The sequence below is a fragment of the Thermobia domestica genome, chromosome 7 (genome assembly GCF_964235325.1).
Source record: "Thermobia domestica chromosome 7, izTheDome1.hap1.1, whole genome shotgun sequence".
Classification (NCBI taxonomy): Eukaryota; Metazoa; Arthropoda; class Insecta; order Zygentoma; family Lepismatidae; genus Thermobia; species Thermobia domestica.
Window position 1 is genome coordinate 241,895,932 of NC_137460.1, and position 27,340 is coordinate 241,923,271.

Consider the following 27,340-nt stretch of genomic DNA (forward strand, 5'->3'; position numbering starts at 1 on the left):
TGTGTGTGTTTTTTTTTAATAATCAGTGAAATCATGTATGAACTGTTTATTACTATAGGCAATATTATAATATTGTAATTGGTATTATAATGTGTATTTTTTCCATTTTTTGAATACTTTGTATACTGCACACTTTCGTTTGTAACAATTTGTGTAATATATAGGCCTAATCAATATCGGCCTAATGCACGTTTGTAAATTTACATTCGTTTGGAAAGAAAATAAAAAAAGAAAGAAACAGAAGCGGAAGAGAACAAGGCCAACTATTGGGAGTGTAGAGGCTGGGGTTTCTTTATTTTTTCTATATTTTTAAGTTATTCAGGGATCAAGGAAATCTGGAACTTTCGTCATGGAAAGTCAGGGAAAAGTCAGTTTTTTTTCTCCAAATTGTGTGAACACCCTGTTTACAATTTCCAAATAAAACTATATAAAGTAGGGCGTCACTTCAAAAAAGTGGGAGGCAACTGCTCCCTCTTGCCCCCCTAATCGCCGCCTATGGCATCAGCACTAGGGAAAAAATTAGGTGATGTAAAAATAGACGTCAGCAGTGGGACAAAACTAATGTGTATATAATCTACTTGTTATGGCAATCACCCAGATAGCACGAATACTTGCGGCAAATTTTTGCTTCGTTTAGTGGAGCAAACAATCTGAAAGTTTGCGAAGGCAAAAATTTTTAATATTTATTAAAAGCTTTCAATATGATCTGCAAATTTTCGCTGATTTGTAAAAATAAATTCACCACTGCAATTAATTTGCATCTTTTTTGAAAATATAGCGTTGAAAGTTTGCCGTCGCAAACAGTTTGCAACTCTGTAAAAAAACTTGTTTCGAAAAACTTGCTGAAAGCAAACATGTGATGATATTACCGAGTGCGCGCGCATGGTACCCAGAATTCACTGCGCTACATCAACTGTGACAAAACAAGCAGTAAGTGAGAATCGAGAAAAAACAATACATCAGAGGACACCAGAATAAACTCACTGGTCTCTTATCAGATGTTTTTATTGACCCAGGCAGCCTGACGTTATTTTGTGAATGTGTGTGAGAGTAAGTACAGGGATGTGATCGTTGAGTAAGTACATAAATTGCGATATCCTTTGTCTGTGCGTTTATCGTTCGTAAGTTTCTTATGTTTGGCAAGTAGCTAAAGATGTTTAATGCTTGCCACTAAGAAAAGACGGATCCACATTATAAAAATTTTGATGTTTCATAAAGTTAAGTTTCACTTTATAAATTTGCAGCAAACATGATCTTGCGATCGTGAAAACACTTTCTGCAATGTTGCTGCAAACCTTTTAATGTTTTCAGCAAATTCATCAGCTCATTTTCGGAAATTTTGTCAAAGAAAATTTGCACAAAATATTTGCAGCAAAGTCCTGGCAAACTTTCTTGCTGTGCAGTCGCAAACATTTCGTTTGTATTGGCAGATATTTTCATTTTCTGAGGCAACTTTGCTGCAAACTCAGCCAGCGTCAACTTCGTTATTTGCATTGAACTTTCGGCAAATTTTCTCATTTGAAAAGGCAAAATTTTTGCAAACTTTTTAGTTTGCCTTTGCAAATTTTTAAACATTTTTAAAAAATTTTCTGTGCTATCTGGGCAGGTTACTGCTATTTTTGTCACTTAACTTTTCTCTAATTTCCGTCTCCTCATTTTTCTACAATCTCACCACACTAAGGGAGAGCATGTTAAGGACTTGCATGACAGTTAGAGATAGACCAATTGATCTAGACGTTGAAGCAGAAAATGCAATAGGCAAGAATGATAAAAGGTCGAACCAACGGCGCCGACTTTCCAAAACTTATGTGGATGCATATCAATGGAGGAACGTTTTAGCCTATATGTCTTCAGAGAAGTCTCGATATTTGATTGCTTTTAGTTAAAATCTTTTATGAACATTGTCATAAAGGGCTGTGCTGTGATAAAGTGTAATATACCGGTATTATAAGGATAAGTTGGGCTGCTCTGGTTATGTGAATATATGTCGGTAAGATACAGGTGAACACATAATTAAAATATTATTATTATTATTATTATTATTATTATTATTATTATTATTATTATTATTATTATTATTATTATTATTATTATTATTATTAAATATAAAAATAACCATGGCGAAAAACTTACTTGATGTACAGAATATAATGTTCGTTACCCCTATCTCATCATCGCCTCCTAACGGTGTAATAAGTATGTTGAATTTTTTTGAAAATCCCGCCTTTATTCCATGCCTTTTGTATTATATCACATGCATATTTCACTATATTATTCGATGTTAAAATAGCCTTTCCCTCTGGTCTAGTATATACCGCGTGTGGCTTTGTTGCACATTGTCCCGGGTTCGATTTCCAGTGAAAGCACAAAAGTACTTGTAATTTTATAATTCACTTGCATCGATCATCCGTTTCATTTAGCCTGAAGGACACAGTCGTGGGACATTATTTTTTCATAATAAATTGTCCACTTTGTCTATTGCGAGGTTTCTCAACCTTGGACTCGCTACAATATGAGGGTTGAAAAAAAATGAAATCTTAAGTTTACATTTTACGATCATGCCGGCTAGACTAAATGAGACGGTGATGATGAGAAATGAATTAAATGGTGGAATGAAGTAGGAGGAAACGAGAGAACCTCAAGGAAACACATGCACACGATGTTTGTACCACAAAGCTCACTTGGCCCGAGCTGCGATCGAACCAAGGACCTCATGCACCATTGGTGAACACTCTACCACTTCTTTCTTTTTAAAAGTTCGTCCCAACCGGGATACTGTTCGCCGTGCAATTTCTGCATAATCCAAACACGACAGGAACACTAACACAGAAAGGTTCAGGACAGTTAAAATTCCGACCTTGCTCTTCAGAGGGATTCGAAACCCCAGTGGATTGCGCCTCATGATCCGAAGCCGAACGCCCGAGATCACACGGCTATTGCCACCTGTTTACCACTGAGCCACGACGGCCCGATATGAGAGTGAGAAGGGAAATGTAAATGATAAATGAAATTAGGGTCTAGTAGCAGAAAAATATATTTTTTAAATACAGGGTTATTCAAAAAGAAAGAACAGATTTCAAACATTTATTTCTTCCAAACTACAAAAGATAGAAACATGATTCGAACGTTGCTTGATTAAGAAAAGTTTACAATTTATTGTTAGTAATTATGGTGTGCATTCAATATGAGCACCGTGTGTTACACGACAAATGCCAAAACGATGGCACTTATTTGCAAATACAAAAAATGCATATTGAGAAATTAGCTACGAGAATCGTTTTAAAACCAATTGAAATAAAAGAGGAACGAAACTCGTTAAAATCTGCAGATTAAATACAAGAAAAGTACAAATAGAACTTACAACCGTAAGCGATGAAGAGCAATTTAAAAAGAAATATATATATATATATATATATATATATATATATATATATATATATATATATATATATATATATATATATATATATATATATATATATATAACAGGAAATTAATTGTGAGGCTCGCAGGCAAGAAGGTGTGATAAAAGGGGGTCGTGATATAAAATAAATAGATTGAGGAAGCCTTTGCATTATTATATAGTATTTCGTAGTCTTATATCTTCCGTTTAACGAAGTGCAAGAGAAGTTACATAAATCAATTATAATAATGGAACGGCAGAATGCATACCTAAACGAAAACGTGCCGGTATAGGACGAAAACGAGTAAAGAACTCATACAAATGCCTACACGGAAGCTAGATACTAACAGACACGTGCTAGTCTGAAAATAGTTTAACAAACTAAGCAAATTTTGTATCCACTTCCAACACAATATTATGTAATCCTTAGTAAAAAGACGTTTCCGTTCTTCTACTTTTTGACGTTTAGGTAAAATGAAGAAGAAAGGGATGGGAAAGAGGAATAGGGTGAGAACGTGGCAACAGCGACTTGTCAAACAGAAAGCAGAAAGTGTTCTGACCGCCTAGTTGCTTCTAGCGCCACCACTGAAATTAGAGTTCAGACATCACGTCATCTGTGTCTTGCTATATCCGGAAGAAATAACTACTAAACAAAAACTGTTTTCGCTAGAGTATTTTGGAGCTATGGACCATTAAAATTCATTTTTTTCATGTTTTCGGCAGCCTATAACTTCGAAAGTGAGCATTTGCGCACCCAGATTGGTCTACCTTTTCCTCTTATCTTGGTGTCAGGAATCCCCTCCGAAACGTCGGTCTAGTTTTGAAACACCCTATATATATATATATATATATATATATATATATATATATATATATATATATATATATATATATATACAGGGTGACTGATAAGTCGATGCATTCCTTGCAAGGGGATATTATACAAATATTTTGGAACATTCTCACCTATATGAACTGGGGGTCGCATATCAATAGTTTCTTTGCATATGTGTGATTTCTTTGAAATTTGACGGCTAACGAGAGATGCGCTACAAAATTTTACCCTGATCCCTTTCACATATCATAGAAAGATAAAATTTTACATGTATAATCCTCCGCACCTACGTAGGTCATGTGGTAATGTACAACTCGTAACTCTTCACCGTTGCTGTGTTGTAGGTCCGAATGTGAAGTAAGGTGTAGTGCTCCAAAATCCATCACTGCTCCTCAGAAAGCAGCTTGGCAACATCGTAAAAGTATTTGCCCCCTAGGAAATGACTGCATGGTTGAGGAAGGTGCAATGAGGATGGTGTCCGCTCAAGAGGAAACGCGAACTTTGACGGATTTCATACCCAGAGTCGTGCATCTGTCTGGTCAACATTCAAACAATGAACGGGTGCGTTGTTTTGCAGGTGGCGGACACTTTTTGTCAGCATGCCACGCTCTGTTCCTGTTTTTCATAAGCTTTTCATGGTAATACAGTGCCAAATGTGTTTTTTGTAATGACTTTCCAAGGTTTACATTTTTACTTTTGTAGAAAGCTTATAACATTAGGTTTATTGTTGTAGCCAGGGAGTAATCTACACCCCCCCCAACACCCCCTAACACCCCTCCAAATTTCTTTACACACACCCCTGGATGGGAAAGAAGTACTCCCCCAAATCTAATTGTATCAATCAGTATCATATAGGTTATTTATTACATCAAGTTAAAAAAGGTTTAGCGTATAGGAAAGAAGGCAATATTCTTATTTCTTTATTTTACTTCAAAATACTAAGCGACCTTGCTCTCATGTACGGCTTCGAGAACCACATGACCTCATTGTTTCGGGTGGTGTTTCGATCAAAACAATTGACAAAACAGACCCGCTCATACCTACCCTCCTGGGCTCCGCGGTTGTATCCGAGAAAGAGATTGATGGAAAGATGCGGATGACTGAAATTGGCAACGTCTTGAGCGGTCATTCACCTACCTTCTCCTCAATAAGGAAAAATGTCACAATATAGTAATAAGCCTATACCAGATTCAGTTGGTAAGTGTTACTCTGCAACAGGCCCGCAACCAGAGGGGGCTGGGATTATTAAAATTAGGTTATATTTTTTTTTAAAAAAAAAAGACAAAACAGAAAGATACAAAATATTTGTAAATTGAAAAACTGGATTTCTGGAAAACAATTAAATCAATGAATAATTTTCTTATGCGAGATATTCAGAACCAATGACGTAGCCAGGAAGTGGCAGGAGTGGAGATCAAATAATATTACAACAATTAACGTTAACAACAGGGTTAGAATATTAAAATAATGAAATTGCAACTATGTACCGGTATAGTATTAATTACTAAACGAATGTGATTTTTAGCATGGGACGAGGGAATTAATATTTTGAAAAAAAAATCACCCAGTAAAAGTTGCTGGGGTGAATAAATTGAAATAATGGCAGAATTTTGCAAAATGATTACAATAATTACAGTGAAACCTGTCTTAACGGGCATCTCTCATTAGTGGACACCTTCATAAGAGGACAGGCTTTCTTATTTTTCCATGGCATAAATATGTGTGGTGTGGTGTTATGAGAGAGAGCTCTTCCTTTTAGGGACATCTCTTATTTACGAACAAATAATCGGTTCCACCGATGTCCGTTTTGAGAGATTTCACTGTATTACTTAGTTTAATAGTAATAATAAATGCTCAAATGTGTGAACTTCCTTTATTGAACCTATCACTGCGAAGAGCTGATATTATTATTATTATTATTATTATTATTATTATTATTATTATTATTATTATTAGTAGTAGTAGTAGTAGTAGTAGTAGTAGTAGTAGTAGTAGTAGTATTAGTAGTATTGCAATAGTTGGGTAACGAAATATACTGTTTTCTTTGAGTTTGTTCAAAAAATGTATATCACTATTCTGAGAGCACCCCTCTTTTATTTTGAACACCCCCCCAGGTAAAAATTTCTGGCGTACTTACTGGTTGTAGCAATTGGAACGGCAATGGTCGTAATTTTGTTAGGAGTTATTAAAGCGATATATTCTATTACTATTTCTTTCTAACTGTCTTTATTTATTTATTTATTTATTTATGAAGGGAATGCCCCAAGAAAGGGTTCGATTTCCAACTCCGGGGTTACATAGGTCTTTAGGTAGGTCTAGGATTTGGAAAGGAACTGACCCTGACCTTCTAGAAGGTATCATCCCTGCCTTCGCCTAGTTGGAGTGAAAAAAATCAAAGAAAACCTGGTGAAAGTAATGACAGCGTGACGATGTACCATCACTAAAGGAAGTCCATGTTCAACTCTGAGCGAACAAAATGATGATTATTTCATTTGAGATCAGAATTCGGTACTGTATTACTACTTGCTTTCCAGGCAAAAGGTGTGAGAACTGAACTGAACTGAAGAGTGCCTGTTTATCCTCTCTGGTGGGAGAGGAACGGACTTCCAGCCAGAGGCTGCTTTGTCCATAAGAGTGATGAAAATTGTTATGTTAGATGTAATGAGCTGAAGCAGCATTTTCACAAAACGTGTGGACGCAGAAAAGCAGAGAAAGATCTCTTGGGAGGTTAGAAGCTGTCTGTGTTGGCTTTCGTCATATGTCTGTTGTGGTATGCCTTGGGAGGAGGAGTGGTGGAAGGTTGTTTCTGTGTTTAGTAGTGTTGAGTGTGTGGTCAAGTCTGGGCTTGTGTTTGGGATATTTTTTTTAGTCTTATTTTTGTGGTGGTTATTATTTTTTTGTTGTGTCCATTCTGTTGAGTAGTGTTTTGTGTTTTTATTTGCTTTAGTGCTCTACTTTTAGTTTTGTGTTCTAGAGTGTGTTTTTTGTGTTCTTCATTGTTTCTCATGTGTTCGTCTTTTGTGTATTGCTTTGGAGATGAGTTTCCGTTTGTGTGTCTCCTTCGTTTCTTGAAGTGTTCTTCGTTGTATTTTGTGTACTTCTATGTTTTAGTGCTCTTCTTGTGTTTTGTGTTCTTCATTGTTTTCTCATGTGTTCGTCTTTTGTGTACTACTTTGAAGATGTGTTTCTTGTTTTTTGTGTTTTCCTAAGTTCCTTGAAGTGTTCTTCATTGTATTTTGTGTTCTTCTATGTTTTAGTTTTCTTCTTTTGTTTTGTGTTCTTCATTGTTGGTGAATTTTGCGTGTGTGTTCTTCTTTGTATTGTGCTAATGGTAGCTTAGTTTGTGGGTTTTCCTTTGATTGTGATTTTGCTTTTCTTCTCAGAGTTCATGGTTGTAGTTATGAGAGAGATAAGATGTATTGTAAGGTTGTGTTAATGGGATCTTGTTGGTCTCTTCTGTCGTACGTTGCTAGATGCGTTTGGTAGAAACGTTTATTCTTGAGTTGTTGGCTGTATCTTGAGTTCAAGTGTTCTATGGTTTCGTCGATGGGAGTTATGTTAGCAAGTTGATATAATTCTTCTCTGGGAGTGTTGAAGGCCATGTAAGTTCTCCTTATCCAATAGCGCTCTGCCCTTGCTACGTCTTCTATGTTGTTGTTTGAGAATATGGGGTGGCCATAAAGGAGGAGAGGCCTAATTGCCGTGAGGTACAGATGTCGTCTGTTTCTTTCTGCGAAGTGGGCGTGTCTGGTGAGAGGCAGAAGGGCACCCGTGGCAGCAATTGCTTTTTTCCTAAGGAGCTTTATGTGCGTTTGCAGTGTTAGTTTGTTGTCAAGTGTGATACCCAAGTAGTTTGCCGTAGGCTTCGGGTGGATGTGTTGGTCACCAATCTTTATCGTTTTCTGCAGGTCACTGTAAATTCCTCTGTGGTTTGTGGGTGGGTAGAATAGTAGAATTTGTGTCTTATTGGGATTTAGCTCCAGTTTCCATTTTTCGCACCATAGTTTGAAGTACGCAATTTGGGTCTGGATGTTTTTTTTAGAATGTATGTTACTGCTTTCCCCGTTGTCCAGTATGCAGTGTCGTCGGCGAATAGACCCAGCTTCGTGCTCAGATGGTTGTGGACAGGTGTGTCATTTACGTAAATTATGTATAGTATGGGTGCTATAGTTGAGCCTTGGGGCACTCCCCTTTCTATGTTTATGGTGTCCGATAGCTGTTGGTTGATTTTTATTTTCGTGGTTCTGTTGGAGAGGTAGTTGTTGACCCATCGGATTATTGTTGTAGGAAGATTGAGGTCTGCAAGTTTCGTTATCAGTCCTTCGTGCCACACGGCGTCGAAGGCACCCGTGAGGTCCAAGAACGCTGCTCCTCCACGCATTCTCTTATTGAGAGCTACTTCTATGTCATTGTATATTCGGAGTACTTGGTCTATGGTTGAGTGAAGTGGTCGAAATCCTGCTTGGTTTGGAGTTAGCTGGTTACTGGTGTCGAAGTAGTGGTGTAGTCTATTTACCAGGATCTTCTCCATTAGTTTAGATATGGTGGAGGTAAGCGAGATGGGCCTGTAGTTTTTTGACTGTTGTTTGGGTTTCCCCGGTTTTGGAATGATTACAGTTTCCGATTGTTTCCACGTAGTGGGGATGTAGCCCGTTGCTAGACTAGCAGTAAACAGGGTTGCCAGTTTTTGGTGTAGAATTTGGGGAGCTTGCTTAAGGTGCCTGTTGTGTACCCTGTCCGGTCCTGGGACAGTATTCCTCTTCTTTTTGAGGGCGTGTTCTATTTCCTGTATCGTTACTTCACTGACAAGTATTGCTGTGTCGCCGGGATGGTCGTCGTTGAGATCCGTTTGTGTTAGGTTGTTGTAGTGGTTGATATTGTTGCGGATGTGGGTTGCTCTTGTTTGGATTTGATTTTGTTCTGTGCTGTCGGGCGGGCTGTATTGGAACTTTTCCCGCATAATGTTGGCAAAAAATTCTAGTTTGTCTCTTGTAGTGTTGAGCTGTCTGCCGTCTATTGTGTTGGCAATTTTTCCACATGGTTTTTTGTTAAATTTGTGTATTTCTCTCCAAAATAAACGGGGGTTCGTGTTCCTGCATTCATTGAGTCTATTACAGAGGTTGGTGAAGTTTTCTTCGTTGTGGTTGATGATGTCATTTTTAATTTCTCTGTCCAGCCGGTTTATTTCAGTTTTGGTGTCCGGGTTCCGATATCTGTAATATATTCGCCGTAGCCACCGTTTTTGTCGTATCTTTTCTATGATGTGCTGGGGGAGTCTTCTTTCATTTATGTTAATGGTCTTGGTTGGGATGTACTTCTTGTCAGCATCTGCTAGAATGTTTGTAATCCTGTTGTTCGTGTCTTCAATGCTTGCTGGTGTAGGTTCCACGTGTATGGTGGACACGTGGGTTGCAATGTACTGCTTATATTGGTCCCAGTCTGCGTCCTGGTAGCGTTTGATTGTTCTGAGGCTAGGCAGTTCTGTTGTAATAGTAATAGGCAGTTGAGTGTGGATTCCCAAATGGTCTGACTGGAGGTCCGGTGTGGTCTCAGTTTCCAGTTCCAGGCGTGCAAGATTCCCAGTGACAAGGACTTTGTCTGGTTTAGTGTCTTGTTCGCCTTGGTGCTGGGCTATGCGTGTAGGTCCGTCTACTTTGATTTGTAGGAGCGAGCTATCGATCAGGAATTCAAATAGTTTAGTGCCGTTTCTGTTGACTACTGGGTCTCCAAGGCAAAAGGTGTGACAGTAACCAGGATATACTATGCCTCATTGCTGCGTGCGTTGCGGGATTCTGTGAAATCCCATAGCGTGGAATGCTGACAGAAGGTGTCCGCCTCTTGCAAAACATCGTACCCGTTCACTGTCCGAATGTTGGCCAGAGAAATGCACGACCCTGGTATGAAATCTCATTTTCCCATGACCGCATATAATTTTTACTTCACCTCTTCCCAAGCAATCAGTCATTTCCTAGGGGCAAGTACTTCTGCGATGTTGCCACGCTGCTTTCTGAGGTGTAGTAATGGATTTTGGACTACTACACCTTACTTCACGTTCGGACCTATAACACAGGAAAGGCGAATAATTAGTTATTAGTTGTACAGTACCACATGACCTACGTAGGTACGTAGGATTACATATGTAAAATTTCATCGCTCTACGATATGTGGAAGTGAATCAGGGTAAAACTTTCTCGTGGACCTCTCGTTAGCCGGCGAATTTCAAAGAAATCACACATATGCAATTTACTCAGAAACTATTGATTTGCGACCCCTGTCTATATATATATATATATATATATATATATATATATATATATATATATATATATATATATATATATATATATATATATATACTGTATATATATATATATATATATATATATATATATATATATATATATATATATATATATATATATATATAGAGAGAGAGAGAGAGAGAGAGAGAGAGTAGATGGACAGATATAACTATTAAAAAACAAACCACACAAGATAGACAAAAACAAATTTTTACTGGATACCGGTACCAAGTGACAAGTAGAGACCCCACAGCATCGTAATGCAAGGTGATGTGACGAAATTAGGTAGCACGGTGAATATCTTGGAATTCTCACTAATATCGATCATTTTCGATCATTTTTACATATCTTCCCCTACCCCAAGTTGCAGGGCTGAATTTGGATTTTAACAGCATCGGAAGTGTCACTGTTCATCTCAGCAAGACCGAAAACTAAGAATTCGACACTAATATCGATCATTTTAATGTATTTCCCTCCCCTAAGTTGCACCATCAAAGTGAAATGATAAAAGACATCCCAATCTCGAACCTCATCAATGTTGAAAATTTGATCGAGATCGTTTGGGTGGTTGAAGAGGTACAAAGTCTCAAACATAGTGATTCATTTGTTTATATTAGATTTGGGTACTTTCATTTAAAAATCAAACTTATATAATTTCAACTGAAGAACCTTCATCTCTCTCTCTTTTTTTTTTCTGGTATTGCGAATATGATACGCATCACTCGACATGTTTGTTGTATTCTTTTACCTACAGTTACAAATTTGTCATTTTTCACGATTTAAAGTTTTTTTTCATGTTTTAAGGACATTTTATAGGTCATATGGGGAACATTGCCTCCCCCAACTTTATGCCAAAAAATAAAAATACCACCTATAAGATGGTCACCTACCAAGACCTCCGAGACCGACCAAAAGATCTGGCCCCACTGCTCTCCCCCCAGAAGACAATTCGTAGTTCCGCCTATGGTCATATAATAGATCATGAACTTCCGCGTCCTAATTATGTGGGTCGCTGATAGGGGTGAACTTCCTCACTCGGCTACCCGGCAATCGCCAGGTGGACCAACGTGATAAAGACAAATGTATTTATTTCTATTTATTTCTAGGAAAAACATAGGCCTACTTTGTTTGAAGAGAAAGTGTGTAAAGGTCGGTCTTTTTTCTGCGTATGGTAGTCATAAAAAGTAAAAATGTTCATAAAATCCAGTATGAAGTACAACGTTACAACTATGTCAGATGCATATGAAACATATTGTAGCAAGTCACGAAAAGAAACTCGCAAACATACAATGATTGATGACATTCTTCCAGTTTAAACGTTTCTTTCAAACTTGCAGTAATAATTTTAGCATGAGGCGCTTAATGAATCATTATATAGAAGACTAGCAGCGTTCACCCCGCTTCGCTGCGGTCACCCCGGAACGCAATAAACTTTGTTACTTAGATAATTTTTACTTTTTCGCTTTCAAGTGATATGATAAAAACCATAGAAGATTGCACTAATGTTAACATTATATCGCCTGTCATTTATGTTAACCCGCCCCGCTTCGCTGCGGTCACCCCAACCCGCCCCGCTTCGCTGCGGTCATCCCGGAACGCAATAAACTTTGTTACTTAGATAATTTTTACTTTTTCGCTTTCAAGTGATTTATAGCGCCTGTCAGTTATGTTAACCCGCCGAGTCACAGGGTCATGCGGGTTGCATATAAATACGTTTATTTTTATACCTATGATGAACTAATAACAAAGGATTTGTACGTATGGACACCTGAATGGTCAATTATCTCAAGACACTGGTAATTGAAAATTAAAGTGATATGATAAAAACCATCTAGGGTCCACATCCTAACAACCCCCCAAAAATGAAAGAAATCGGTTCAGCCGTATTAGCGTGATGAGCGGACAAAGGATTTTTTGTACATATTGACACCTGATTGGTCAATTATCTCAAGACACTGGTAATTGAAAATTAAAGTGATATGATAAAAACCATCTAGGGTCCAAATCCTAACAACCCCCCAAAAATGAAAGAAATCGGTTCAGCCGTATTAGCGTGATGAGCGGACAAAGGATTTTGTGCGTTCTCTTTTATATATATAGATTAGAATTAATAAGCTTATCAGTAGGCATTCGTTTAGTGTGGTTCATGAAGTGCCTCATACTAAAATTATTCTTCCAACTTCGAAAAAACGTCTAAACTGGTAAAATATCAACAACTGTGGTATGTTTACGGGGCTCTTTGTGATTTGCTACAATATTTTTCCACGTCTATCTTACAGAGATGTACTGCTTGAACTTTATATTTGTACGATACAAGGGTAAAGTGAGGGAGAACGCAGGGCCACGTCGATCCCCACTTCCAAGAAAATATCTATGGCGTTCCTCCATTTTCTAAAAAAAAACACAATGGGCAAAGATAAGCATGGGGGACGGTGTAACATCATGCGCCCCCTAACCTTTCCAGATATACTTTTACTCCTGGTACCATATACTGACTTTTGTGGGTACTTTTATTTATTATAACTCTCATTAAAAAAAAAAAAGTCTATCTTTACACACTTCTTTTACGTTAATCACTAACGCTAGATAGGTGCTTTGAACATCTTCTGAAGTTAGGCTGTGTACAATTTTCCTACGGATACTTTTCTTTTTTTAATCAAAGGAGAGGTGCTCCGATTATCAAAAGGTTGTCGGTTCATTTATTATCTTTATTTTATTTATTTATTTATTTATTTTACAATTTAAGGTGATATCTTCTCCTACAATTGATATATTTGTACTAATATTGAACTTTTCTTGTACCATCAGAAAAGCGAATATCTAGGGATCTCTCCTTTGTTGTGAGTGGTTTCGTACTCGAATCCCGGAAAACGCATTGAACGTAGTGGTTCGGATTACACATTAAGTTCTAGGTCCTGTTTTTATCAACTGATCAGCTGAATTAGGAGCGAAATACAAATTAAAGTCAAACTGAACACTTCTCATTGTTATGATGCTTACTAAATTGACAACTTTCATGGACAAAAGTTATTAATTTACTAGAAAAATACTTCCTTGTTCCTTACATATATATAAAAATAAGTTATATATTTTATCCAAGGGGAGGCTATAGGAGCTATAGCCCCCTTCCTTGACGCTCAGATATACACTGGATAAAATGGGCTTCAATCCTAATTTCTTTACACTGGATAAAGCGGCAAATTGTGGTTTAGCCCCTCCCTTGAGCATATCGCGGATCCGCGGCTGGACATATATAAAGTGGAAATTGCGACTGTGTAGGGAGAAAGGAAGACTTGAATATTTTTTGGCGATATTCAGACATAAGAAACTATTAGGATAGAACCTAGAAACTTTGTATATAAATATTTCCAATATACCCTAGACCTGTGGTTCTCAACGTTTTCTGATTGACGACACACTTTACTGAACATCTAGGAGATCGTGACACACTTGTTTATATTTTTATTATTATAAATAATATTAATAATATAGTGAAACCAATGAGTTTTTATAATGACTATATATAGCACTGAGTATTATTGCTGCCGCTGAAGGTGCTGGCTGGTACAGTCTATCTCAATTTTAACAATTAAATTCTTCAAGACTTGTATAATTCTAAAATTTGGCGACACACCGGTTGAGAAGCACCGCCCTAGACTGAAGAAGTAAAGAAAGTTGATGTAGACGATTAGGAAATGGTACTCCTACAGGAAAGAAGAAGACCTTAAACTTTTCCTTTAACTTCTAACAGATCTTTAGAACTTTTGGACGCAGAACTTGAAATTTTGTACACATCTGTTCATTAAATAAGGACAGCTGATTATAGGATAAAGTTTTACGAAAAGTGAAGAGGGAAATCCGGTTTGGATTCCTATTTTGTTGTTCATCAGATCTTCAAAACTACTGGTCGTAGGTAATTGATTAAAAAAAAAAAAAAAGTTTTCCTCAGACTCTGGAGTATGAATAGGATAGAAATTTCTGAAATTGGAGATCTAAAGAGGGCAGAAAATGGGAATAATCCTATTCTTGTATGAAAGAAAAGACAAATTCTAACCAAAGCATATACTATTTAATAAATAATATATATATGCTATTATATATTATATATTATAAAATAGTAGGCCTATATGCTTAGATATTATTGTATAGTAGATATAATAATATCTAAGATCTATGTAATAATATCTTAGATAGTAGATACTATTTACTAAATACTATATGTTTTGATCAGAATTTGTCTTTTTCATACAAGAAATTCCAAAGCTAGAATAAGTGGCATTCGTATTCTTGGTCTAAGAAGATAAAATTTACGTTATGATTACGAATTTGTTTTGAAACGTCCAGCTTACAGTCATGAAACTTGCATACTATATATACTATATTATGACATAGACAATATTAATATCTCATTCGAGAATATCACATGATTAACTATCGACAATGGGAAAAGACTTATGGTTGATTTTTGCAATATTCAATTTGAGGGATATAAATTTTGAGCAACAATTTCCACGAAAGAGAAAATGATCTTAAGATTCCTGATGTAAGGGAACAATTTTACAACTAACTTTGACAATATAGATGCCTTTGAGAATACTAGTATATACTTCGGAACAGGCCCGTATCCAGGAGGGTCTAGGGGGGCCGCCCCCTTCATTTTTGCTGGTCCCCTAAAATTTTCACGGTACGGTTGCAAATGAACTATAATATAGTGATGAACTATCATATGGTTGGATCGGGCCCCCTACCTTCAGCCGCCCCCCCCTACATTTTTGGGCTGGCTACGGGCCTGCTTCGGGATGACGGAAATTGACTGCAAATAGGAGAAAATGACTTAACTCTATCTTGACGATTGTGAAATGGTACTAGCAATTAAATGAGCACTTGTGAGAATAAATTAAACTAAATCCAGTGGTACTATTCAGCCGGTGAACTGGTTATTTCCAGTTCGCAGAACCGTTTGTTATACCCATATATACTCAGTTATACCCAGTAACAATAAATTTTAGATTAATTATCTTTGTTTTTAGAAATTCTTACAGCTACAGGGTTAAACACATGATATCTGCGAACAAGATATAAGCGTTCATGTCTTAATGTCAAATGCTCGGATATCAAGAATGAGAACTGGGATCACATGAGTGTAGCGGTGAGGCAGAGGCATAAATAATGGTCCCACGGACCCCGCATTGCGGGAGGGCCCCAAGCCATTAGGGAGCCCCCAAATCATGAGGGGCCCCAACCCACGCTGTCTGCGGGAGGGCCCCCAAGCTTTTAGTCACGCCACTGCGGTGAGGGTTATTTAAATTTGAAACGCATACATAGCATTATCAACAAAATGTCGATCCATTGCTACCACCTTACATTAGGATGCTTTTGTAGGTCCCTACTTATCACTTGTGGTATCCAGTTAAAAAAAAAAAAAAAAAAAAAAAAAAACTTTTGTCTACCTTGTAGGCTTACGGTTTATTTCCTAAGAGTGTTATATCTACCTATCTAGAGAGAGAGAGAGGGGGGGGGAGGAGAGAACCGATTGTTCAAAAATTAGAATAACACCACTGACTTAATCAAAACGTATTTGAAATCAGAGAAATATATATAGCTTTCCAATATTTTCCATGAACATTATACATCTCGTGAGAAGAACACGAATTCTGCTAGTGTTGTATACAATGTATAAGTGCTTCTAGGACCCGTTTGAGCGAATGTTCTGACACTGACATGGCATACAAAGATGCTTCTCTAGGAATTACAGATCAAAATATTTGAAGATTTTACTACCACCTTTCTTCACATGTCTTTAGCTTGCTGCAGGCAAAAGAATGTCTTTTTCGTATGAATAGATACAATAGTATATGCTCCATTTTAAGACAGAAAAAAAAAGTACGTCACTCTAACGACTACAAAAAGGCTGAGAAGCAAGTTGTTTCATTAACTGTTTTCTTTTAACTATATACTGTAAATCTAAGTGCTAATTTTAGTTTGGCTACATAAAATAAAAGTTGTTCCTTGTCTCTATATTCACGGCCATAAAAAAAAAAAAAAAAAAAAAAAATTAAAAAAAGAATCCAGAGGGGGACGGGAGAAAGTTATCCCTGCCAGGAACGAGGAAATCCCTGGCATCACCTCAATTCGCACATAGCGTGTATGGCCAGATTACTATCATTCAACAAAATACGCAGGCCTACAAGCATTGAGAATCTTCTCTGCTTTTAATTGGCGTTCCAGAATCATTTTGCTCGTGAAGAGTAAGGGCAAATAGAATAGTGAAAAGACAGGTTTCCTTGTAGAAAAACTATCTTCTTCCTCTTTTTTTTTCTTAGAATGAAAGATAAAAACAGCAAGTGGTCGTCCCGATTGTAATAGGAAGGCACTCGTTGACCAGAACCCGTTACGCCCCCATTGAGTGTCACGTCTGTCTGACAGCTCCCAATTTATATATATAACAAAAAATGCGCATTCATTTAAGGTGAATGAACTTTCTAAATTTTTGTCCTGCTGATTTTTCGGCTCTTAGCTTTAACTCGTTCCACAATCTTCAGTGGCATGCATTAATTTTAAAAAGTACCACTTTGATTTTCCAACAAAACGCGAACACGTTCATACTTTCAGTGCTAAACAGTATAATGAGTACAAATAATTCACTGTAATCCATTTATTGTTTGGAAGGAAGAGAAAACAAGACAGAAAACGAAATACTTTATTATTTATTTTTTGTTTGATGCTTGACAGCTGATTGACGGAAATGTGCTTGTGACGTGGAAGAACAAAGAAAGACATTTATCTGCCACCTGATAAGGACTGAAACGGATGCAGACAGAATCCTTTTGCGGAATTTCTATTACGTTACAGTTTCATTTTAAAGTTGTGGTGTGAGATTGGGCACAGTTTAAACAATGTTTTCCATTCTTTTCAAAATTTTGTCGCTTACAGCACCTAAACAGATTGGTCCGCCGTGTGATAGGTAAGTAAATCAAATAGAAATTTTATTGCTTTATTTATTTATTTCTAGGTTTCTTTTACTGATTATGACGTCTCAGGTAGCTACAAGAAATTAGTTGAACGATATTTAAAATCAAAGTTTAAGGTTCGTTGGCTGCTTGCTTTATTTGGACTTTAGTGTCTCTTTGAATACCGAGCCTATATGAGACGTGGACTAGAGGGACATGTGAGATTAGAGGTACATTGGCTCCCAGTGGGAATCGAACCCAGATATACTTAAAGGTTAAGAGATAATTATAGTTTTAGATTATTACATCTGATTTAGCACAATGTATACTGAACTTGCAAGACTTGAAGGCGCATCCTCGTAATAGATAGTATGTTATTAAACCTGTCTTTGATGTCCACGTCTAAAGATTATTAATGGCGGATTTATTCCGGGGACGGGGGCCTATGCCCGAAAGTTTTTGAGTGACAAAAATAATTTAAGGTATTATTTATATATTTTTAAAAGTATATAGTAAACTCATGATACACCTATCACGGTCTGGGTTTTGGCTGTCCCCCGTGTTTACCTTCTGACGATTAAGCCTTTTAGACTAAGGGAGACGATGTTTAAGGCAAGTGAATGATGATGGAAGAATTGGTGGAATGAGAAAATGGGAGGAAACGGGGATACCGTGAGAAAGTCCACGGATACGGTATTGTCCACCACAAGCTTAATTGGCCGGAGTCGAACCAGGGACTCGACGGACGAAAAATAGGTGCTGTCACTGAGATATCATGTTTCTAATTAATTTGGTTTATCCAAAACTACTTTATGTTTACTCCGGTCTGTCGCTGTAACCATGGTGGCTCAGTGGTAGAGCGTTCACCTCTGGTGCGTGAGCTCCTGGTTCGATCCCAGCTCGCGCCAAGTGGACTTTGTAGTGGACAAACACCGTGTGCGTAGCTTTTCTCGAGGTTTTCCCGTTTTCTCCCACTTTCTTCATTCGACCATTCCACTCATTACTCATGATCACCATCTCCTTTAGTCTAGCCGGCATAATCGTGGGACCTAAAACTGAAAGATTTTTCGGTGCGTCACTCAGGAGACAAACAAATGTCAAGATCTACTTGATGAATATGACCATCAATTTTGGCCAAAATGTAGAAAATGGAAAGTTAAAACCGAGTTCGTTGATGAGCTCCTTCGTGGCTAAGCGGTTAGCGTACGCGCCTTTGGCGTGGGAGATTCCCGGGTTCGATTCCCGGCGGGAGCTCGTGTGGTTCGGATTCCACGTTAATCAGTAGGTCCACGTCTCATATAGCCTCGCTGCTGAACGGGACGTTAAACTCAAAATCAACTCAAATCAACGAGTTCGTTCATGGAAGCAATATTCATTTCAAACTGGTAGAGGTAAATATCAACCATTTTTTATTTTACCCTTGAATATTATAGAGCAAAAATTATCATCTATAGCGACAAGCGGTTTCCTGCAATCAACTAAGCATCCCAAGAATACATTTCATCTCCATCCTTAACTCTGTACTAAATGTGGAAGTGGTAGAAATCCACTACAACTTCCAGTGGCGAATCTAGAGGGGAGGGGAGGGGGCAGGCAGATCCAAGACTATGATAGGTGTTACCTAAACTATCCGTAAACTTATTGCACCATAAATCAAATTCATATATACACCATTATGTAACCTAAACTCTTTATTATTATCTTTATTCTTCTTATTCTTATAGAATCTTAACAATATTCACCTTTTGAATCTTTCTAATTCATATCTTCTATATATATAAAAGAGAACGTACAATATTTTGTCCGCTCATCACGCTAATACGGCTGAACCAATTTCTTTCATTTTTGGGGGGTTATTAGGATTTGGACCCTAGATGGTTTTTATCATATCACTTTAATTTTTAATTACCAGTGTCTTGAGATAATTGACCATTCAAGTGTCCATAACGTACAAATCCTTTGTTATTAGTTCATCATAGGTAAAAATAAACGTATTTATATGCAACCCGCATGACCGTGTCACTCGGCGGGTTAACATAAATGACAGGCGATATACAGCGGAAAATAGCTTGAATCTTCTGTTTAAAATTTTTTAATTGATTTGCTTATTTTTACAGACACTTTTACAATATGCCAGCACCGGGATGACCGCAGCGAAGCGGGGCGGGTTAACATAAATGACAGGCGATATAATGTTAAGATTTACTGCAATCTTCTATGGTTTTTATCATATCACTTGAAAGCGAAAAAGTAAAAATTATCTAAGTAACAAAGTTTATTGCGTTCCGGGGTGACCGCAGCGAAGCGCGGTGAACGCTGCTAGTAATTATTATATTCTTTCTAATCTTTGTCCTTACGACATATATTTTATCTTCATTACATCTTGGTTCTTGGTAATCTTGTTTATGTTAGCAACAACCACAGACTAACATAAACCTTAGGCTACATCAGCATGTGCACTCTTGTGTGGCACTTCCTGCCAACCTGCCAACAATAGGTATATCATGAGTTTACGCAAATTATTTTAACTTCAAAGCCGTTTATGTACTTCGTTGTCAAGAACTAGGAATAAAAAAAAAAAAAAATAACTCATTCCTCTCACAGACACGAAGTACGAATTAGTAATAAATTGTAGGCCTTTAAAAGTGCTGTAGCTAAACAGGCAGATAAACTAGGGCCGTAACTCGTGGGAGCAGGGGCAACTGCCCCCCAAGGAAGCTTCCCGCCGTTCGAGGGGGGTCTACTTTAACAAAATTTTCTTACTCCTTATACGATACGAACATGAACTTATAAATGAAGCATCAAACAGGATCACTACATTACATAAACAAAACAGCACACTAAAGGAAAATAAAACAAAAATGACTCGTGGGCCCATTTCAGTAAAAAATATCTACTATTATGGGCCGTAGAAATACTATTTATTCATATGGCTTTGAGATTTGTCAATATTGTCCCCTTAATTAATTTGTCATGTATGGAATGGGCCCAGGGTCGTAACTAACGCCCACGCACACCTTGCCAAGGACCCACAGGCTCCGGCGGGGAGGGGGGGCATAAAAAGTAAGAGAAAGATGGGGCCCAAGAATTAGAAAAACAACTTTTTTAGGGGGCCCAAATACGCGTATTAATGCTTCCCCCCAGAAAAAATCTAAGTTACGGCGCTGATGATAAACACACGAGTAACTAATTCGTCGACTGTATGTATTTGCAAATTGATTTTTTTCATGGGCCCTTCAGAAGTTTCCAACTTAATTCTCTCCCGGTGTATATTACGGCTAGCTTTGACGTTGACATTGTGGAGCTCAAGTATTGTTTTACACATTGCATAAGAGAAAAGCTGTAAATGAAACTATAATACTTCAAAAATCTTCCAGTAAAGAATAAAAGTCAACGCTTACTATAGACTTTCAAAAATATATAAATAGTAGCTTCAATAATTTTTGTCACTCAAAAAACTGGGAAGGGTCTAGGCCCTCCCGGCCCTGGGCTAGATCCACCACTGACAATTTCCGGTTTCAATCTTGATCTGGTAGAGAACGAAAACAATAAGAGATAGTGTTAAGTTTTTCTTTTCTTTTTTCTTAATTAATTTAGTGTTCTAAAATAGGTATCATCTATTTCGTTAACACTGTATTCGAAATGGATGTCGCAGAAATCAACAACTCCCAGTGTTAACCTTTATCACTATAGAGCAAAAACGTTAATAGATAACGAGAAGCAATTTTCTACCAGCAATTAGGGTATAAGCGTCGCAAAAATTTATTTCACTATAATGTCGATACTAAAACCGGAAGTTGAAAGAAAACTACTTCCGGTTTCAATGTGAATTGGGAAAATATCACGGCATATCAACCAAAATTTTTCAGATGATGTATACGTGACTGCTGCTACAATCTTTTAGGGTTTTAGTTTTTTTCTTCGATTTTCTCGAAACCAACGAATAAAAATTTCCTCTTAAACATGTAATGTTAATTTTGACCCGGCTCATGAGATTAATCGATTGATATAACGTTATCCTTGGTCTTTTTTCTTTCATCATGCACTAATATTGTTCTGGACAATTTTATTCTGGGGTTGACGGGATGGTACTGTAATTCAACTCTCTCTCTCTCTCGAAGGCGAGATAGTGTAGTGGGGAACGGTTCGTACTATAAGGGTTCATCTTTCATAATGGTCTGCGCAACTGCACGAATTTAAGTCTCGGCTTCATGACCTTAATGTTGCAAAAGAGCACAAAAAGCATGGAAATTGAAATTAAACTAGAAAAATTATGTTGATGTGTTGAATGCTCTCATTAACTGAATGGTGCACGTGGTTCATGTGTTGGGTGCATAAATAACTAACAAAATAAATCAGGGGAGTACTTTAAGTCGCAAGTGGCATGGAGAAAAGAAAGTTATCTCCTCCTGGCTTCTGTTTCCTTCGCTACTTGAAAAATGTTATATTGCTTTGCTTCGTGAATCCTTTCCCTTCAACTTTCAGAAAATCAACTTTTGTAAAGCTCTGCTTTCTTTTAAGCCCCGAAGAGAAACAGGATGGCAGAAATTTCGAAAAGTGTTCCTATTTTCACGGCTTCAGGCCAACAGCTTAGAAACAATACATCGTAGAGAGTGCAGTTAAAAACATCACTTAGAAAGTCATACCTACTCTATTGAAAAATGCATGTTTGAAAATGCAGCTACGTGTGCGCACGGGATTAACAACGTGTGACACTTCTTTCCTTTACAGCATGTCCGGGAATCCCTCCGTTCTTCTGGGGAATTCCGTGGGCACGTATAGCTGCGTTTTCAAACATGCATTTTTCAAGAGAGTAGGTATGAATTTCTAAATGACGTTTTTAACCGCACCTTCTACGATGTATAGTTTTTAAGCTGTTGGCCTCTGAAGTTCATGTTCCCACGCTTCCGACACTGTCACTCCTCCGGCGATTTGCTGGATCCGTTTCCGGCAGTTTGCCGGATGAGAATTGTACCCTTTCATATTATCCGGCGTTTTGTCGTGGATGAAAAATATGCGAGCAGGGTTAGTGTGCTGTGCAACTGAAGAAACAAAACCTTGTGACACTTGTCGTGTTGTGGTAGTTGGAATGGACAGATGTAAAAAAAAAAGTGTCTTCTACTTGCCTTGTTATTACAGACAGATAAAAAAGTCAGACACACATATAGTTTCTTTTATTTTATTATTATTATTATTATTATTATTATTATTATTATTATTATTATTATTATTATTATTATTATTATTATTATTATTATTATTATTATTTTTAGAGAGTACTACCTTGAAGGAGATTTTCCTATTCTGTTTCCACAATTGATAGACGAACAAAATAGCGGCCAGGTTCTGGATATTTAAAATACGATCCCGGTTATTCACCTGTTGTGACTGGGAGAACCAGGATAAAGTCCCTTTAGGATAGTCGGTGGATGAGATCTATCCCAGAATCCAGTGGCGAATCTAGAAGGTAAATACTGGGGGGGGGGGGAGCTGCCAGACCCCACACTATAAGAAATATATAATGAGTTTACTATAAAATTTTAAAAATATATAAATAATAGCTTAAATTATTTTCGTCACCTTGAAAACTAGGGGGCATAGGCCTCCCGGCCCCGGCCTCGATCCGTCACTGCCAGAATCCCAGGTCAACACAACTACTGAACCCAAGGCTGATCTGTAGGCATTATTATTATTATTATTATTATTATTATTATTATTATTATTATTATTATTATTATTATTATTATTATTATTATTATTATTATTATTATTATAGTATTTCGGGTTTATTTTTTTGTTTTAAGCGTTCCGACTATTGACTCAAGTCTTTTTAAAGCACTGCTCTACTCCCTGTATTCAAAGGACTATTCAAGAAATTACAACCATAGAAGTGTTAAAGATAATTATAAAATATATAAAGTACGGTATATTTATCAAATATCACATCATGAATTCTCTCTTGCTTTGCGAAAATACATAAAGGTATTATTACTAAATATCTAATATTGCTTAAATATTTGATAGTGTATATTTCAATTTTGGGGCACCACAAATTTATAGAATTACAAGCTCATTTGATGAGTGCTACCCGGACATGTATTTCTCCCAATCTTCTATTACACAGAAAAAATAATTTATATTGATTTGGACTCTTTAATCAACGACCTATGGATTCGACACCAGTAGTATAGATTGTTTTCAATTATTTTTACATGTGATCTTTTCCCAAATATTGTATGTAACAAGTTTGGTTAAAATTACTCCAGATGTACTGGGCTAGAACATAATCATATACACAAACACACTCCACACACACACACTGAGAAAAAAAATTGTAGGTGGCGTACTTAAAAAGATAGGTTACATGCGTAATTCCTGTAGTTTTTGGACTTAACGTACAGCAGACGTATAACTGAAAACGCATGTTTTACAATACTTTCTGTATAAGTGTTCCATCTATACGCACTTTACGTATGAAACAATGTAGGCGGTCAGGATCTCACATACAAATGGACGTATATAACATATAGCCGACCAAGGTAACATAAGTATATGTAAGTGATATACGGAAAACTGTTAGATGTTAGACATCCTGCAACGACATGATGTAACATCTAAGGGCAGTGCCTATGTAGCATACGGATAACGTATGCTCCGTACTGATTTCTATAGTAAGCAAGAGGATACCGTATATTTGAAGAATATACCGCTGTCCGGAGAACGGATTTTTCTCAGTGCACACATACAAAAATACACACATGTATTTGGAAAGGAAACCATATGTGTATATGGAAAGGAAACCACTCCACACACAAGGAAACACTTGCTTCCTCCCCCGAGACCCATCTGGCAGTTTGCCGCGTATATGTGAAGAGCTTCATTGCTTGTAATGTCCCGCTTGGCTATAAATGTCCCGGATTCTAGCAGGGAGATCCGGCTGTTTTTGCTCGCCGGATAACCGCCCTTTAACATTATCCGGCGATTTGCCAGATTCGTTTCCGGCGAATTGCCGGACAAGGTAGAAAGACATTGCAAGCAATGGAGCTTTTCACATATGTGCAGCGGTCGCCGGACATCTATCCGGCGAGCAAAAACAGCCGGATCTCCCTGCTAGGATCCGGCGCGGCAGATCGCCATGTATAGCCAAGCGGGGCATTACAAGCAATGAAGCTCTTCACATATACGCGGCAAACTGCCGGATGGATGTTGGGAGAGGAAGGAAAGAGTAGAGAGTGGCTGCGATAATGTGGATGCGTGTGTTTTACGTATATATATATATATATATATATAATGTGTGTGTGTGTGTGTGTGTGTGTGTGTGTGTGTGTGTGTGTCTGGTTATGTTCTTGCTCAGTACACCTAGAGTAATTTTAACCAAATTTGTTACATACAATATATGGGAAAAGATCACATGGAAAAATAATTGAAAACGACCAATACTACCGAAGTGTTGAATCCATAGGTCGTTGATTAAAGAGTCCAAATCAATATATTTTTTTCTATGTAATAGAAGATTGGGAGAAATAAATGTCCGGGTCGCACTCATCAAATGAGCTTGTAATTCTATAAATTTGTGGTGCCCCAAAATTGAAATATACACTATCAAATATTTAAGCAATATTAGATATTTAGTAATAATACCTTTATGTATTTTCGCAAAGCAAGAGAGAATTCATGATGTGATATTTGATAAATATACCGTACTTTATATATTTTATAATTATCTTTAACACTTCTATGGTTGTAATTTCTTGAATAGTCCTTTGAATACAGGGAGTAGAGCAGTGCTTTAAAAAGACTTGAGTCAATAGTCGGAACGCTTAAAACAAAAAAATAAACCCGAAATACTATAATAATAATAATAATAATAATAATAATAATAATAATAATGCCTAGGTCAGTGGTTGTATTGACTTGGGATTTTGGCACTAACGGATCTAGGCTGGGGCCAGGGGGCCATGCCCCCCAGTTTTCAGGGTGACGAAAATAATTTAAGCTATTATTTATATATTTTTAAAACTTTATAGTAAACTCATTATATACTTCTCATAGTGTGGGGTCTGGCAGCCCCCCCAGTATTTACCTTCTATATCCGCCACTGGATTCTGGGATAGATCCCAACCACCGGATATCCTGAAAGGATTTTATCCTGATTTTCCCAGTCACAACAGGTGAATAACCGGGATCGTATTTTAAATATCCAGAACCTGGCCGCTATTTTGTTCGTCTATCAATTGTGGAAACAGAATAGGAAAATCTCCTTCAAGGTACCACTTCTCTAAAAAATAATAATAATAATAAATAAATAAAATAAAAAAACTATATGTGTGTCTGACTTTTTTATCTGTCTGTAATAACAAGGCAAGTAGAAGACACTTTTTTTTTTTACATCTGTCCATTCCAACTACCACAACACGACAAGTGTCACAAGGTTTTGTTTCTTCAGTTGCACAGCACAGCAACCCTGCTCGCATATTTTTCATCCACGGCAAAGCGCCGGATAATATGAAAGGGTACAATTCTGATCCGGCAAACTGCCGGATCCGTTTCCGGCAAGCAAAACAAGCCGGATCTCCCTGCTAGAATCCGGCGTGGCAGATCGCCGTGTATTGCCAAGCGGGACAAGCTCTTCACATATACGCGGCAAACTACCGGATGGGTGTTGGGGGGGAAACAAGTGTTTCCAGGAAAGAGTAGAGAGTACCTGCGATAATATGAATGCGTGTGTTTTACGTATATATATATAGGGTGGTAGGTGACTCCACCGACAAACTTTGGTAGGCGATTCCTTATGTGAAATGAAAGAAAAAAGTTCAAATAAACATGGGCCGAAAAATGCCTCCTTCCAGAGTTATGATCCATCGAAAATTAGAAAAATAATTTTTCTAAACTCCCTAACTTAGAAACTATAGGACCTATCCCAAGCGGTTTAATGAATTACACAGAAACTAGTGTGTTCTCTATCTAAATATCCATGTTTTATCATCTTCCATTATCGGTGAAAGGAACTGTGAAAAGGAAGTTGAAGTATAGGGATACTCCTTTAAGTACTAATGGTGGGTTCGTTTCGCTGGTACCGGTGAATGTCTTTCTACCTTGTCCGGCAATTCACCGGAAACGGATCCGGCAAATCGCTGGATAATGTGAATGGTCGGTAAACGGGACGGAATTTCCCCATGTTGACTAGGATTTTTTTTTTTTGCTTCTTTTTAGATGTATTATCACCCGTCCAAATTTGTTCACGTAGTTACCGTTCACCCTGTAAAAACGGAGCTTGACATGTATTTCGTGCGTATTTGGTAATGCATTCTATGCAGCATTTTATCATTTATCAGCATTTCCAAATGTTATACACTTTATCAGTACACACAGCAGTCCAAAGTTTCACGGCACTTTATTGGTACGCAATATAGCCCAAACTTTTACGGCTTGTCATCACTACAAAGAGCATATATATTTCTCAGAAAAGGCAGAATCCTTTCTTGAAATACTAAATTATATATATTTTCTAATAAACTCTTATTTTGAAGAAAATGCATAGAATAGGCAACATTAGGCACTAAAGCAATTATTTAGGCAGGACGGATCGAAATAGGCAAAACAGGCAAAATAAAATTTGCTTAAATTGAAACTATAACACCTCATATAAATTTTAAAACGTTATTTTTAATCATATCTTTAATATTAAAGAATGGGCATTTTGCCTAGCATCCGGTCTCTAATCATGAGTTTACTGTAAATTTTCAAAAACATATAAATTACAGCTTAAATTATTTTTGTCACTCAAAACCTGGGGGGATAGGGCCCTCGTCCCTGGGCTAGATCCGTCACTGCCAGCTTCTCATTTTCA

The 27,340-nt window shown here is 37.3% G+C and overlaps 1 protein-coding gene across 3 annotated transcripts in view; it reads left to right on the top strand.

Annotated features, from left to right (window-relative positions):
* The first annotated feature begins 921 nt into the window (after positions 1 to 921).
* LOC145690789 (trehalase-like) overlaps positions 922 to 27,340 on the top strand; it is an 89,066-nt gene continuing 62,647 nt past the window's right edge. The window contains exon 1 of one of the 3 annotated variants that reach the window (XM_081766065.1): positions 922 to 1,050. Coding sequence is in view for 2 of the 3 variants with exons in the window: in XM_081766063.1 (XP_081622189.1) it covers positions 17,437 to 17,504 (68 nt within the window). In the remaining variant the exon portion in view is untranslated. Of the gene's footprint in view, positions 1,051 to 16,788; positions 17,505 to 27,340 lie in introns of those variants that run through there. The other 2 variants (XM_081766063.1, XM_081766062.1) reach the window with 2 other exon arrangements.